The sequence below is a fragment of the Dermochelys coriacea genome, chromosome 11 (assembly GCF_009764565.3).
Source record: "Dermochelys coriacea isolate rDerCor1 chromosome 11, rDerCor1.pri.v4, whole genome shotgun sequence".
In the NCBI taxonomy this organism is placed as follows: domain Eukaryota; kingdom Metazoa; phylum Chordata; order Testudines; family Dermochelyidae; genus Dermochelys; species Dermochelys coriacea.
In genome coordinates, this window is record NC_050078.2 from 19,919,936 (window position 1) to 19,937,443 (window position 17,508).

Consider the following 17,508-nt stretch of genomic DNA (forward strand, 5'->3'; position numbering starts at 1 on the left):
TGGACCTACAGAATTTGCCAGCTTTGTACTGCTAGAGTTTTACAAAGTAGGTGTGGGGGGCTTATAACAATGCATGCATATTAAAAATAAAAAGCACCAAAGTCCAGGGTGTCTGACAAGCAAGTGGGTTTCAATTTTACAAAACATCATTACAGACATCCTATAAAATCCACAGTGACTTGGCCCTGGTTCCTTTTTATCTAAACTACTAAAGCTCACAGAGGTTTGACTAGTACTTCTTGATTTCGGCTCAGTTCCAAAAATGCAAATTTTAAAACATAGATTCAATTCTCATTGAAATTTATGTGTGTTTCATTTATGCTCTCTTCTCATATTGTTTCCACTAAATAAAGAGGATTTTATGAGTAAATTTCTAGTAGAGTTTTCCATGAAGCCAGTTTTAACTAATTTTTCCTTGCAACTAGTGACCCATAATTCATAATTTAAAAAAATTATAAACAAAAAACTGACATTTTTGTTTGAGTCAGCTGCACCTATCCATGAAGACATAAAAATAACTTGTAGCCTTCTATTGTGTCAGACTCAAATGTGATCACATGGAAAGATGCTGGATTTATGCCAACTGCAAATATTCAGTCCAAGTACACTGTGATGATCTTGACGAGTTATGATAGAAGCTGCCTGAAATAATTCTTCAGTCTGGTAGTAATAAAATCACGATTTGCTGCTGTTATATTTGGTGTTTTTTGTCTACTGTGATTATTAATACATTATTTTTAAAGAAACATGGTTTCAGCCATGTACAAATGCTCCTCAGTATATTTTTGGTTTCTAAATATAATCCTTCTTTTATGATCTATGCCAAAAAACACAAATAAAAACAAACATAAGAAAAATAAGACTGCTAGAGTTATTGCCCGTTCATTTTCTTCAGGGTTCTTTCATTATTTTATATATTAAATGTGACTGGGACAATATCTGTTTGAAATTACTAACACAAATATTTAATTAATTGATAATTTTGTCCCTGAGTTCATAAATGAGTACCTAGCCAGGGGGACAAACTTTGAGAGAGATTTATTGTTGATGATCTCTCAGATGGTGAACTGATGGCAAGTCAGCTAAATGTCATACTAAACAAATCATAATTATAATAGCCATCCTTATTAATCAATAACATGCTTATTAAGCAACCCTTATTAAAGTGCACATTTTAGGGTTGATATTTAGTACTGAAACAATTTATTTCTAATATAGACTCATTATCTAAATAGCTTGTTTTTTCTGATGTTCATGAGCCCTGCATGTCAGAGGGTAAGAGCAAATGTCATTGTGTCCTTGCGAGCATAATTATTGCATAATTTTTAGTCTGTAAGCATGAAAAGCAACATCCGATGAAGTGAGCTGTAGCTCACGAAAGCTTATGCTCTAATAAATTTGTTAGTCTCTAAGGTGCCACAAGTACTCCTTTTCTTCAAGCTACAATTACTGTGTTATATTACTTGGTGGTAACTGAATTAGATAAGCAATATGGACTTTTTCTGTCAGATAAAAGATGGTAAATAAAATGATCTATAGATTTTTTTTTATTGGATTAATTTAATTTAGTAACTGCTCTTACATCATTATTACTGTAGTATGTTAGACAGTTTGAGACATTCTGTGGAATCTATTTGTTTATGTTGTATTAAAATTTTCGAGAGTGTCTTTTTAATTTTCTCATTTTAGTGAATGATGAGATATAACAGGGTTCTAAAAAGAACTAGATAAGTTCATGGAGGATAGATCCATCAATGGCTATTAGCCAGGATGGACAGGGATGATGTCCCAGCCTCTTTTGCTGGAAGCTGGGAATGGGTAAAGGGATGGATCACTTGATAATTACCCGTTCTGTTCATTCCCACTGGGCACCTGGCATTGGCCACGGAAGGCAGGATACTGGGCTAGATGGACCTTTAGGTCTGACCCAGTATGGCCGTTCTTATGTTCTATATTGGTTGAGTTCCTCCTCTTGTATGACTATAGAGGAGAACTAAGAAGGACTTTTTTTCATACTGTTGTAGATTTTTGGAACTCTCACCCTTGGCAGATCCAGCAAGTCTGCACTCACTCCAACTTCTGTAGTCTTCACGGCAGAGTTAACCTGCATAATTGGCATGCATGTCTGGACATCCCAGTTAGCCCAGATGTGAATATCTTCACAGCAAAGCCCCTCACTCTTTTTTTTTTTTTTTGCATTTGTCTGTGTGTGTTTGGAACCATATCCCCATGGTCTTCATGCTGAGACACTCTAGGATTCTTTTCTGGTCAGTTGTGGGAGAACTTGTCTGTCCTTTGGGGGGAAATATGGGATGGGCATTGGAGGACTGTTAGCACTGGAATGATTTTGCTTGTATTCTCCGTACAAAATGGGTGGGTTCTGAGACAGGAATGATGAACACAGGTGTATCTTGAGATGATTGTATTCAATTTTATAAAAGTTTATGCAACTCTCTGGGAGTCGCGGATGGTATGCTGGCTGGTTGGGTGAGGGGCTGTCAAGGTCTTCTGGAATTAAAATCACTTGGGAGTGATTAACACAAAATCCTAAAGCTGGTTATGCTCTTTGAGGCTTGGGCCCTCTGTGGGAGGGGAAAGTAAGTGGTTTTACCTGTTGTCAGGAGGCTGGGAGATGAAGGCTTTTGGGAAATAGGCTCAGGAGTCTTCCTTTTGATCCAACAAATGGAAATGACCTTTTGTCCAAGGCAGAACTCTACCCTGCTGAAAAGAGTTGGAAAGGCTGGAACATCCCCGGGTTATTTTAAGACAGATGGGGTACACAGGACTTAGATCTTTTCTTTGTATGCTTTTGTCCCTAAATAAAAGTACTCTGCTTTGTAAGAGCTGTGTGGTCACTGGTAAAAATTCTGTCATTGTCTTGGACAGAAATTAAGGAGCAAGGGCTGGACATTTGCCAGACCTGCTTGGGATTTCACAGTGAAGTACAAGGTGACTGCAGCCAGAAAACCCCCAGTCAGAAGACAGTGGGAGTTGGGTCTCGGCTCAGACACAGGTAAAGGCTAGAGGTCTGGGACCTAAATGGGCATTCCTTGAGAGGACTGAGGAAGAGGGGTGGTGTTCAAAGCTAGTTACCTTGAAACAGTGACACGTTCCAGCCTGAGTTAAGCCAGAGCCCAGGTTCTCACCTATACACTCCACCATGTTAGCTAGCCAGGCTTTAAAGCAGCTCCAAACCTAGGTCACAGGTTTTTCTATGTGGTGGTAGTGTTTTGGGGCTAAAACCAAGTTAACTGCGCGATGAAGACATACCCTAATTTACTGAATAGGAACTGCACATGGAACACCGACAGATCCTGATCGTTGGCGGGCGGGATCGAACCTGGGACCTCTGAAGCTAAATGCATGAGCTAAAAGTCATATGCCAGTTAGCTAAAGCTGTAGAGCAGACTCATTAATCTCTCTCTAAGTGGTCTCAGTGCCACTAGATGGGACAGAACACCACACAAGTATGGTATACATATAGTACTCCTGGGGAAAGTTTGCCACTGAGTGTGCTCAGAATTCATGTCCCTGCAGTTTTCTATGCTTCCCCACAGAAAAATGACTTCTGATGGGGAAGCAAAGGGAAGCCACAAGAGCAGTCATGTGCCCCTCCCCTGCAGTACAGGCACGTTGGTTTGAGAATTCAGCGGAGAGACAAATCATCACCGGGGTGGGAGGGACTGGGAGTGCCTGCGTAGGGAGAGTGTTCCCTCTAATTTTTCCCACCCATGTGCGGAATTAATTTTGTTATGTGCACCAATATGGAGGTGATGTGTGACATATCACCTTCATATTAGTGCACATAAGAAAATTCATGTAGTGGGGGAGACTGAGGGATTTGGAGTGTGGGAGGGGGCTCAGGACTTGGGCAGAGAGTTGGGGTGCAGGGGTGTGAGGGCTCCAGCTGGGGGTGTGGGCTCTGGGGTGGGGCCGGGGATGAGGGGCTGAGGGCTGGGGCAGAGGGTTGGGTGCAGCTGGTGAGGTCTCCGGCTGGGGGTGGGGCTCGGCTGGGACAGGGGATGGGGGTTTGGGGTGCAGGAGGGTGCTCCGGGTCTATGCTGGGGAGAGGGGACTCCCCCTAGCTCTCTCATCCCACACAGCACCTGGGCTGGGGGGGAGAGGCGCCTGTCCCCGCCTCGGCAGCTCCAGGGCTGGGGCTGCAGGATATGTGCCTCTCCCCTGGCAGCTCCGGCCTGTGGCTGGGTTCAAGCCATGCCGTGCTGCACTGGCTGTGGCTCGGGCTGTCCTGGACCACAACTGGGTCCAGTCTGGGCTAGGTTGGGCAGGTTCACGGACGGGTTCCCTGAGCGGCTGCGTGGCACTAAGAAGGCTGCTGCGCGGCTGTGCAGCTTACAGGGAACTTAGGTGGGTACATGTCATGACAACCAGGGGAACCAGAGCAGGTCGAGTGAGCGAGACTCTGTGTATCTTGCTTCTCTATTGTGGCATACCTGGCAGGGAGTGGCAGGGCTTTGGGGTGTTTCTGAGGAGGTAGGCATGGGGCAGGCTCTGTCCCCTCAAACAGAGCAGAGTATAGCAGCCTGCCTGCTTAGTGAATTGTTCCATTGCTCTTGGAGAATTTCCCCAGAAGTATAAAACAGGTGTAAAAGATGTAAGGCTCTTTTACATTGCTGGAATGGTGTAAAAGAGCCGTATTGTAAATCACAGTATGGCCTTATAAATACTTATTGTGCTTTATTTGTTAGAACTGGTCTAAATTTTTGGACAGAAATTTTCTCAGATGGCAAGTAGGCATTTTGATGGACCACTGTGAGGCTGAGAGCATTGGCTTATGTTAGTAGACTCTTAGGGCTTGTCTCCACTTACTGGGGGATCGATGCGCAGCGATCGATCCATGGGGGTTGATTTAGTGGATCTATTGAAGACCCACTAAATCAAAAGCCGATCACTCTTCTATTGACTCCAGTACTCCACTGGAACAAGAAGCATACAGTAAGTTGATGGGAGACTTTCTGCTGTCAACCCAATGTGGTGTAGACACCGCAAAAAGTCGACCTAAGTTATGCAACTCCAGCAACGTTCAACTTAGCCCTGTAGTGTAGACCTGCTCTTCGGCTCCACATTGGTCCAGTTCATACTTCAGCAGGCTAAATTCCATCCATCCTGTCAGGATCCCAATAAGGGCAGTCCGGGCCAAGGACCAGAGCAGGAGCAAACCTGAGGCTGGGAGCAACAAAGGAGTTTGTTGTCGGATTCCAGGTTGAGTTTAAGTCAGGTGGTGAAGTCAAATCAAGTTGAGATCAAAGTCAGGAATTCAGGAGCAAAGAGCAGGAATGGTCATGGCAACTACAGGAGATCTGCACTGTTTCCAGGATGCTTCTTGGAGTGCCTGTTGGGTTTATATAAGGCAGGGAGCCAATCAAGAGGCATAAGGCTGCTGTCTGTCAAACTCTGTGATGGAACTTCCCATGGTCTGTTTCCACAGTGGGTCATGGGAAGTGGAGCTCAAGCTGGTTACAGTTGTTGCTGGGTGGCACTCTGGAGATGTCTGCTGCCTGGTAGTGCGGCAGGCTTGCGTTCTAGACCTTGAGGTCTTACAAAGCCATTCTGAATATGTTTAATTTAATGTAACACACACACCTTTTCACATATCACATATTTCCCTAGCGCATTTACCATTTCTTGTTGCTGAGTTTCATTTCTGTGAATTTCCCTTCTATAAAGAAATCATTTGTTGACTCTCAAGTGTCTCTTGTGGGAATTTTTCTTATCTCTTTTTCTCTTGTTCTCAGCTTCTTTCTTTATTGCTTGACCTCCCATTAGTTTTCTGGCTGGGTATGTAATATTGTTTACTCTACAATTTATATATTAAGGGTGATTTTTGGCTGGAAAAGGCCTTGTATACATGGAGCATCCCAGTTTGGCATCTATATATTGTTTGTTGAGACTTGTACTTCTTTTACTGACAACTATTGCATTATTTACCTGCAATGAAAATCAGTCAGACTAGAAGTTAATAAGTAAATTAGTTATCTGAGTTGAGCCCCTCTTGCCAATATAATCCGTGGACTTCAGCTATGGTATAAAGGACCACTGTGATATCTTTTATTGCTAGTATGAATTGCTCTGTAAGAAAATAATTAATTTCTTCGCTTAAATTTTGGGCAGTAAATTGTTTTTTCATTATGTATCGATGGATGGAGATTTCCAACTTTTCATAGGCTGATTTCTCTCACATATAAAGTTCACTTTATTTGTTGTTTAGCTTTAATTATGAGTGGCCTTCTATGTAAGGTCAGGACAACTAATATATCATTCCAGAATGCTTCCTTTTTGGAGTCATCATTTTATGGTGTTTCTAATAAAGTATTTTATTGTTCATATTCTGCAGATACTTCTAGTTGATCTCAGATTTATTTATGTAGAAGTGTAAATAGCTCCTAAAAATAATTAACTATTAACTACAGAGCACACTACTGAGTGCAAATATCTGCATCCTTCCACTCTGTTAAACTATACAGCAGGAAATTTGGCTGAGCAATGAAGCATTGTGGATTAGTTTACTCTCGTGTCCAAAAGAGATTATCAAGAGGTGCAACGAATCCATATTAATGAGTCCTGCATCTGATTTTCTTACACTTACTTAGATTTTCCCCCTACATCATTGGCATACAGCAAATTTCCTGGTTTGTGTACCACAGAATCATTGCAATTGGAGGCTGTGGTCAGTGACAGTCTCATTACTGCTGTGTCTTGCTTGACTGTGTTTTCTTAGTAATTCTTTATCCTAAATTCGCATTTGACATAAAATTGTACTATCTCAACTTTGTGCTCAGGCTTCTTCTTGTTCTACCCAGTAAGGGTGATTGTTGTTAAAGTTGCAGCTATTTTATGGATTAGCTGGTGAGCAAAACACTACAGAGAAGAACAATTCTACTGCAGCATTGTGTAAACTCATTCTAATAATGCGTTTTGGCAAATGCACTTTGGCCATCCGTCCTTTATACCCTACATTCCTTTCTGTTTTTTTACTTTGATGAATAGCTCTAAAAATGATAAACATTGCTATGTACATCACACTAAACTCTGAAAATCCTTCATCCCTAAGAAAAGGCTTACAGCAATGGTGTGATATGCTGCAGAGTATCATTTAAACTAATCCAGTGAAATGAATAATTTAATTAATAAGCTATTTTCTTGAACTAAGTTGAAGCCTGAATATTATACTGGAGCTAATATATTTGTTAAGCAGATGTTAATTTATCAGTAATAATGCAGCTTTTTCTGCACCAAACAAAATACATCTTATAGAATCTATTAAAACTGCTTAGGATGAATATATGATAATAAAATCAACTGCTGGAAAAGCTGCATTCTTCTTCTTCTTTACAGTAATAACACCTCAATGATCAACATTTCATAAATCTATTCAATGCAATAATACTTAAATGATATGACTGCCTATTACTGTTAAAATATTGCAGCATCTAACTATTCAGTTGTTTTATATTTAGATAATTTTTGGGATTCAGTGTGGAATATTTTACAAGAAATGTCGAGAATGTATATTTAAAGTGGATCATTATATGTGATTTGATTTAAAAAGCCTCTTTAAAATCTATTTTTCATCTATTAGCAGGTGCTTATATAGTTCTCCTGGAGATATATGCCATATTTTAACTTTATCATATAGTTTAATGCAGCTTTTTCCTATTCAGAATATTTGTGTGCCTCTGTTCAACAACTGAATCTAATTGTGGAAAATACAGGCACAAGGAGTACAATTTTCAGACGTGCCTTAGTCCCTTTTGCAAAAGAGACTTAGGTGCCTAAGTGCCACTGGAATCAATGGGAATTAGTCCCTGAAGTGTTTGTCACTCTTGAAAAGAAGACTTCGTTTTCTAAGGGCTACAGGGGGGCGGTGCAAAGATGCCTCGGGTGCTGGGGAGGTGGCCTGGGATCCCTGCTGGGGAGTGGTGGTGGGGGTTGCTGGGGGTGGGAAGGGGGGTGTGCGGCATTCACATGCAGCCTGGGACCCCTGCTGGTGCTGTCGGGGGAGGGCTGGCAGGGTCCCTACCCAACTCTGTGTGTCCCTGTGGCTTCTGGGGAAGGGAAGGCTGGGGGTCTCTGTGCGCTGCCCCCGCCATGAGTTCCAGCTCTGCAGCTCACATTGGCTAGGAACTGCAGCCAGTGGGAGCTCCGCCTGCGAGTGTGGGCAGCACATGGAGCCCTTCCCCCCCACCCTCAAAGTAAGGGCCACCCCACACTCCAATCCCCTACCCCAGTCTTGAGCTCCCTCCTACACCCAAACCGCTCCAGCAGCGGCAGGTGCTGCTGGCCCAGGGGTTGCCTGATCTGCTGAGGCAGCCCCGGAGCTAGCCGCACTGGCCCCTGCAAAAATCACAGAGGTCACTGAAAGTCATGGAATCTGTGACTTCCATGACCTCCATGACAGACACGCAGCCTTAGTTATCACCCTATTATTATCCTCTAGGTGCCTACAAATTGATTGTTTAATCATTTGTTCCAGTATCTTTCCAGGTATCTAAATTAAGCTGGCTTGTCTATAATTCTCCATGTCCTCTTTGTTCCCTTTTTAAAGATAGGTACGATGTTTGTCCTTCTTGAGTTCCCTGGGCCCTCACCCACGCTCCATAAACTTTCAGAGATAATCGCTAACCGTTCTTAAATTGTCAACCTGAACTTATCTAAACTTTTATCTAAATATTCTGTAACCTGTTCTTATCCTATTCTGGTTGCATTCTTTCCTCTGTGCAGTTAATTTTAATTGTGCTAAGTATCTGGTCACTTTTTTGTGAAAACTAAAGCAAAATAGGCATTAAACATCTCAGTCGTATTGATATCTATTATTAGCTCTCCTTCCCCACTAAGTAGAGGACCTATGCTTTCTTATGTCTTTCTCTTGTTCCTAACCTAATGCATTTAAAGAACCTTTTTTTATTGCCTTTTACGTACCTTGCTAGGAGTAACTCATTTTGTATCTTTGCAGTTCTGATTTTGTCCCTAGTTGCTTGCACTATTCTTTTGTACTCATCCTTAGCTATATGTCCATGTTTCCACTTTTTGTATGCTTTTTGATTTTTTTAGGTAATTAAATGGCTCCTGATGGAGCCATATTGGCCTCTTGCTAGTCTTCCTATCTTTCCTTTGTATTGGGATGGTTTGCTGTCGCTCCTTTAATATTTTCTCATTGAGAAACTGCCAATTCTCTTTTATCCCTTAGATCCAATGGAAAGAAAATCTTTCTTATCAGTTCTCTGAACTTGTTGAAGTCTGCTCTTTTGAAATTCATTGCCCTTATTCTGCTATCTTTTCCTTCCTTTCTTTAGAATCACAAACTCTATCCTCTCACTTTCAACCAAATTGCCTTCCATCTTCAGATTTGCAACCAATTCTATCCTGTTGATCAGAATCAACTCTAAAATAGCTGGGTATTTCCTCCACTTTCTGAAATAAAAAGTTGCCCACAGTACGTTCCAAGAACTTATTGCACATTTTGTGTTTTGCCATATTGCTTTTACAACAGATGTCTGGGTCGTTAAAGTCTTCCACACACACCTAACCCCACACAAAATGGGAGGAGGAGGCAAAGGTAACTTCCCAGGAGTTAGGGTTAGAGCATGCAGGAGACCTGGATTCCATTCCTCCCTTATCCTGATGTGGCAAAGGTATTTGAACTTGGATCTCTCCCCCTCCCGCAAGGAGATGGTTCTAATCCCTAGGCTATGGCATATTCTGGGACAATGCTCTCTGTTACACAATGGAAGAACTCCAACAGAAGTATCAGTAGTTATATATTCATATATTCGCTGGAACTGGGTCTTCCACATCCCAGATGAATGCCCTAGTGATGGGGCTAAAAGTTATAAGGATGGTGCACTTCCCTTGTGTGTGTTTTTGCAAGAAACAGCTTTTCAACCTAATTTAAGGAAGCTGAATTTCAGGTTTATGGCTGAGAATCCCAAGCAAAGATAGGCACCTCCCCCCCCGGCCCAGAGTTAGGTGCCTAACTCCCCTTGAGAGGCAGGGCTTAGTCAATAGCCATCTCTTCAGCATTTCCTGCTGGCTAGATTAGCTGGCTCCCCACTCAGTGTGATGCCTTTTGCAGATCCCATTCTTAGGCACCTAACTGTCCCCATGCATTATATATGGAGCGTAGCCTCTAACATGGGGGTTGTCAAAGCACTTAAAAGTAAGGGGTTGTGATGCTTTGTTCTCTTGAACAAAAATATTTACATTTTAGTGTAATTTACAATATTTACTGTATTTACATTTTTAGCTGATGAATTATGTCAAATTGTGGCTCTGCAGAGATCCTCTAGCTATCCATAAAGCAGGAGTAGTGGGGGCAGTGGCAGAATGCTTTCCCGTATTGCCCCATCAGTATAACTAAGCTTGAACTGGTGGCGACTGGGGGGTCTAGTGCAGGGGTTCTCAAACTTCATTGCACCGCGACCCCCTTCTGGCAACAAAAATTACTACATGACTCCAGGAGCGGGGACTGAAGCCTGAGTCTGTGTGATTCCCACTGCCCAGGGTTGGGGAGCCAAAGCCCGAGCCCCACTGCCCTGGACGGGGAAGGGGTCAAAGCTGAAGCCCAAGGGCTTCTGTCCCAGGCAGGGAGTCTGTAACCTGACCCCACCACCCAGGGCCAAATCCCTCAGGCTTCAGCTTTGGTCCCAGGTGGTGGGGCTCGGGCTTCAGCCCTGAGCCCCAGCAAGTCTAAGCCAGCCCTGGCGACCCCGTTAAAATAGGGTATTGACCCACTCTGGGGTCCCAACCCACAGTTTGAGAACCACTGGTCTAGTTGAATCCCTGTGTCTGATTCTTGTTTTGTCTCTTTGCTGAAATTGCCAATTGTCTACACTGTGAAAATATAGCATGTTAAAAACATGCTAACTAACATGTTTAAACTAGGATGGTTTGAAACACAATTTTGCCACAAGTAAAATTTAAAAAATGTTTAGCGGTTTGTGGTTAACTTGAAAACATGGTTGCACTTGTACACGAGCTTGCCTGCTCCTATCTTTTCTATAGCCATATATGCATGTAGCAACGTGCTTGGGATCATTCTCCTTAGATCCATATGCTTGAGGCACCTTCAGAATATGGGGATTTAATTCCTTGTTAAAAGTCTAATTGGCTTTTAAAAGCTGGGTGGTGGGGATGGGCTGCTGTTTGTACTACAGAGGACAAGTGTTGTCTGGTGCTTTGAGGTGAATTATCTTTACTGGTTATGCATGGTGGAAGGAGAAGGATTGAGTCTGAGGGTGCAGGGAACCCAGAAAATCCCAAACCTAAAACCTTTTCTTTGGTCTAAGCTGTCAGAAATTACATTCTTACATGTATTATAATGCTTAGTGTTCTATATTTCATAATGCAATACAAATACCTGGTGAGGCTTACTAAAGCTAGCATTATAATAATTTTACTTAAAAGTCAGGGCACAAACAACTAAATATTATATTTATGAAACATTCTAACTTTCACACCTACAAGTAGTTTGCATACTAGCACTAGGAAATTTAACATAGCAAATATGCAAATTAACATGCAGTTCCATCTCTCTTCTCCCCCCCCACACCCTTCCCCGGTGCTTGAGTATTAGAGGAAACAATAGTCTTGGCAGGATTAGCACCAGAGCAACTTGCTGTAGCTCTGGGGAGGAGAATAATGTTTAGGGACAGAATGTTGAATGTATTGTGTTCTTGTGTTCTCTCCTAATGCACTGTTCAGCTCAGATATGCACCTCTACTCCTTGCTCAGACAAAATGGCTATTAATTTATCAGGAGTTTTGCTCTCAGTACAGATTTCAGTGGTAGGCTACTAGTCAGGATCGCACAGCTGAGCCTGGACTATGCCTCCAGACCTAAGCATAATCAAGATATCAACAGAAATACAAAGCTCGTCTCAAGACAGGTTTTTGCTCAGGGAGTACTGCCTGCACCTGAGTCTGTTTTATGATGACTCCTTTTTTGCAGTTTCTTAATCCTCTCTGTTAAAAAAAAATGTTGAAAAATAGCCTACTTTGCAATGCTATGCTGACTGTGTATTTGCATTTTTGATTGAACTACATTATAATATAATTGCAATTAAGTCTTGTTTTTTAGACTTGTAACCATATGACAGATTTTAAAATTGATAAAATAGAAATTAACATAGTATTCTGGAGTTCCACATGTTATTATAAATACACCTATTATCGCAAGTTGTCTTCTGGCTCTAAAAAATCCTATAGGAATAGATTAATAGATTCTAAGGCCAGGAGGGACCACTCTGTTATCTAGTCTGACCTCCTGTATAACAAAGGACATAGAGCTTCCCCAAAAGAATTCTTAGCACATATCTTTTAGAAGAATATCCAATCTTGATTTAAAAGTTGTCAGTGATGGAGAATCTACCACAACCCTCAGCGAATTGTTCCAAAGGTTAATTACTGTCACTTTTTTTTTTTAACAGTATGTCTTATTTGTAGTCTGAATTTGTCTAGTTTCAATTTCCAACCATTGGCTCGTTATACTCTTTTTCTGAAGGGTTTGAAAAAATTAGATTGTTATTAATTTGAAAACCGCATTGTAAGTATCTACATGGATAACAAATATTTAATAAACTGTAGTCAAGTCATCTCTTAACCTTTTCTTTGTTAAGCTAAATAGAGTGAGCTCCTTGATTCTATCACTAGACTGTATGTTTTCTAATCTTTTAATCATTCTAATTAATCTTCCATAAACCGTTTTCAGTTTATAAATATCCTTTTAAAATGGTGGGCACCAAAACTGACTCAGGATTGCAGCAGCAGGCGAACCACAGCCAAACAGAGGTAACATAACCTCTCTTCTCTTACTCAAGATTCCCCTGTTTATGCATCCTAGAATCATGTCAATTCTTTCGGACACAGTGTTAACATGGGAGCTCATGTCTGCGAGATTATCCACCGCTATCCCCAAACTTTTCAGAGTCGCTGCTTCCCAGGATAGAGTGTCTCATTCCGTAATTATGGTCTTACACATTCTTTGTTCTTAGATATATGTATTTACATTTAGCTGTATTAAAATTCATATTTTTGCTTGCTTACAGTTTACCAAGCTATCCAGATTCCTTGGAATCAGTGACCTGTTCTCTTCATCACTCACCCAATTTTTGTGTCATCTGCAAACTTTCTGTGATGTTTTTATGTTTTTAGCATTATCAATGACCTGGAAGAATATTATAGGGCCAAGAATTAATCCCTGCTGAAAACACACCTGGTTGCAGGACTATTTCCCCCTTTACAATTACATTTTGAGAGCTATCAATTAGCCAGTTTTTCATGTGGGCTGTGGTGCTGGCAACCCAGATGTCAGCTCTTGCCAAGGCTGCAGGCATTAGCCAAGAACTGACAAACTCATGGCTGGAGACCAGACCATTCAATTATGTTAGTGTATTAATCTTATAAGAATGTATTTGGTGTTTAGACTCTGTAGAATGTTTGTAAGTTGCTGCATGCATTAATCTTATTTGTAATGTCTGTATTCCATGCTATACAGAAATATGCAAGGTTTGCTTTATAACTTTGAAAGTGTTTGCTCTAAACTTGTGAATCTAGATGGGAAGCGTCCCCCACTGTCACTTTTAAGATTTAGATTGCAGCTCATTTGTGCGTGTTTGCTTGCTTTAACCCATAAATAACTAGGAAAAAGAAATAAGAGTTAATAAACCTTTGAATAGTTTATTACTGGATTGGCTGCAGGCCTTGCCTTTGGTATAGGATCTAGGGCACCAATTGATCTGAAGTAAGTGACTAGTTCCTTGGGATTGGAAGCACCCTATGTTGTGATTTTTGGTGTAAGTGACCATTTATCACTAAGTCCAGTTTGCCTGGATGGCAAGATAGACTGGAAAGTCTAGGGGGACTGTCTGTCGTTCCATGGTAAGACTTTTATAGTGATCCAGGAATTCACATTGGTTGCTGGGTTGGTTAAATCTAATTATAGAACATATCACCAGTTTGGGGAGCTTTTGGTAGCCTGCCCTGAGGTAGGTACACATGGTAGTGAGCCACTCCTGATAGTGTGACATGAACCATTTTAATTTTATATCTTCCTAGGTTTTTTAAATCAAAATATCATGCAATACCAAGTCAAAATGCCTTACAGAACTCTAAGTGTATTAAATCAACACTATTCCCTTTATTAACCAAACTTGTAATCTCATCAAAAAATCTTCATTTGTTTGAAGGATCTATTTTTCCATAATTTCAAGCTAATTTGTATTAAGTACATTATTCTCCTTTCATCCTCTATTAAGTGAGTCCTGTATCTGTCTCTTCAACATGTTGCCCTGGATTGATGATAGGTTGAAAGGCCTATAATTATCTGGTTCATCCCATTTACCCTTTTTAAAAAGTGCACCAAGACTTATTGATAATCACTATTAACAGTCCAGCAAGCTCATCAGCCAGGTCTGTTAAAACTCTAGGATGGTTGCAGTATATTTTCAAGTGCACATTATATTCATAATATATTACCCAGTGAAATAGTGTTTTGACTGGACTTTGGAAACTTTCTGAGGTAAGGAATGATATTAATAACTAAGCTCTCATGTCAGGTTGGCTGTATTCTTTTTTTAACACAGCAAATTCAGTCCAGGTTTCTCTTTCCCCCCAGGTTGCCAGCAATTTCATACAGCATAAACTTGATATCGGTTATTCCGTAGAAATAACTACGATGAAACAAAGCTGAAACAGCAAAATTTTGGCTTAAAAAATGTACTTTAGATAAGATTCGTATAACTACACTTAACAATTCTGATGCATTTGCATATGCAGTTACAAAATTTCATAATAAGTTTCCTTTTGGTCTTTGTGCTTGATGTGTCAGCTATGGTACCATGCAGTTTCAAGTAGCAGTACATATTAAATGTATTCTCTCCAGAGTAATTTAAAGTTCAGTGCCTATGAGGTGGTGATCATTTTCTGTTAACTGTTGAACATCCTCTGCTCCCAAATGAAGCACCTCACAAAACCTGGCCTATAATACATACAGTAGTAGATGAGATTAGAAAAGTCAGTTCCTCCACTTCAGCCTCCAGCAAAGAGCAGGATCTTATTTTTCTAGTTTTTTTTTTTTTTAAATCTATCCTGGTTTTTGGCATCTCTCATTCAGCTGCCTTACCAAGTAGTTCATTCCATTGACTAATTTCCCCAATTAAGAATATTTATTCTTTTGTCTAACCTGACTTTTGAAATTTTTTCTTTTAGACTGCTAGTCCTTTAACCAGATTCATATTAATTTTACACCAAAAAAGCTATGTGCAAATGAAATGAAATGCTTGTGTTTCCTTAGGCTTTTGGGTGCATTTTATTACAGAAATGTCATTGGCTGTCTGTAATTCTGAATGTTAGGAAGAATTTGTGTAAATATGGGAAACTGTTTTTGAAAGTTTCCCATATTAATCAAGATTAGAAAAATGAGGGCTGATCATCTTCTTTCCTCAAAACTCTGAAAGGGGTTAGCTCCCAGCGATGTCAATGGGCAGAGAGTCAAGTCTGGCTTTTAGGATGCATTCAGTATACTGCAGGGTCAAGATGAAAATTATTTACTGGTATATGAAACTGTGATATACTGTTCTATGGCTTGATCTTGCTACTATTCCACAGCAGAACCCTCGTTGACTTCAGGAGGAGGTTTTTAGTATAGATTAATGGCAGCAATGGATTCTAATTAGTCTTTCTAAAATCTTACTTTTCTTGCAGAAGAGCATTCTAATGATTTGCTCAATGTTTTCTTTCTTTCATAGGTCATTGGGGGCGATGTATCGGTGACTGTGGGTCAGGTGGTATTCAGAGTCGTGCAGTGTGGTGCATCCATGTAGAAGGTTGGACAACCCACCATTCAAACTGTGAACTGAGGGACAAACCTGAAAACCAAAGGAGCTGCTTTCAAGTATGTGACTGGCACCTTGAACTCTTTGAGTGGGAAGTTTCAGAATGGCAGATATGTGTGCTTGTTCCTTTTGCTCATGATGAAGTCAAACCAAGGACTACAGATTGTGTGACTGCACAGCACGGGCTACAACACAGGAGCGTACATTGTATTCAGAAACTGAATAGAACTACAGTTGCAAGTGAAATATGTGAATATTTTATACCAGAGCCACCTGTAGAACAAGCTTGTCTAATACCTTGTCCTCGGGATTGTGTTGTATCAGAATTCTCCAAATGGTCTGAGTGCAGCAAAAACTGTGTGAAGAGTTTACAACACAGAACTCGTTTTGTTATCTCTCCTCCGCTCTATGGTGGTTCCAATTGTCCAAACCTTACTGAATCAAGAATCTGTGATGTCCCTATCTCATGCTCTCTTGGGGAAGAGGAATACACTTACAGTCTTCAAGTTGGACCTTGGAGTAAATGCAGGTTGCCTCACCTTAAAGAAGTTAGTCTTATTGGAAGAACTATGCTGGATTTCAGTTCAGATTCTGCAGAACGAAGCACGTTCAAACTGCAAAGTTATAAATCCCACCACTATTCCAAGCCATGGGATGTAGAGATAGGTTATCAGACAAGGCAGGTTAGGTGTACAAGGAGTGATGGGAAAAATGCTATGCTGAGGTAACGGTATCTTCACATTCATCTTTTAATTTTATCCAAAATAGGTTTCTTTTGTAGAAAGCTGTCAAACAAACAGGTTCTGCCTGGTAACACGATGCAAATGCACGTAGTTTTTGAGTTTTAAAACCACATTTTAATGTGCTTTTTGTTTTTTGTTTTGTTTACCCTCCTTTCAAAGCCAGTGTAAGTGGGCTATTTTGCATACATTTACCATTTGTGACTGTTTACTTTAATTTTGTTTTTAATGCTTCTTTTTGTGCTAGTGTAACCCACATACCTCCTGGGTATGGTGTTCTGTCCCATCTAATGGCACCGAGACCACTTAAAGAGAGAGAGAGCTAAATGAGTCTGGTCTACAGTCTTAGCTAACAGCCAGTTGGCTTTTAGCTCATGCTGTAGAGGTTCATGCACTGAGGTCCCCGGTTCAATCCTGCCTGCTGACGACTGGGGTCTGTCGTTGTTACATAGGTCTCAACTGATTTTTGTTTGGCCATTAAAGGCAATGGAAGAGTATATTGCTTTATTTCAAATATTAACAATTCCAATTAAAAATTTTTTTGCTACAGATACAAATTATTCTTGTAGAATATGATATTACTTTTGTTAGACTGAATGTGCCAAACTCTACCCCAACCTAAACTCCTGGTATTCTCACTGATTACATGGGTGCAACTCAGTGAAGAATTTTGGCACAGTAACAATTGAAATATTGATATTTCCAGCAATGTTGCTTTAGCTAACGAAAGTTCAGTAATACAATAGTTTTATTTTCATCTCAGCATACTTATGGGCCTTCATATGCATATGCAACTCTTATTGATGCCAATGGTAGGAATGAGAGTATCTTGGAGAGAATGAAGTCTTACATTTCTTTCTGTGATAGCAGTTGTTGACTGCCCTCCTCTTTTTGCTACCTAATCATTTTTTTAGACCA

At 40.6% G+C, this 17,508-nt stretch overlaps 1 protein-coding gene across 1 annotated transcript in view; it reads left to right on the forward strand.

Moving 5' to 3' along the window:
- THSD7B (thrombospondin type 1 domain containing 7B) overlaps positions 1–17,508 on the forward strand; it is a 516,892-nt gene that overhangs the window by 172,232 nt on the left and 327,152 nt on the right. Inside the window, exon 3 of the mRNA XM_038422837.2 lies at positions 15,764–16,574. Coding sequence (XP_038278765.1) covers positions 15,764–16,574 — 811 coding nt within the window. The remainder of the gene's footprint in view (positions 1–15,763; positions 16,575–17,508) is intronic.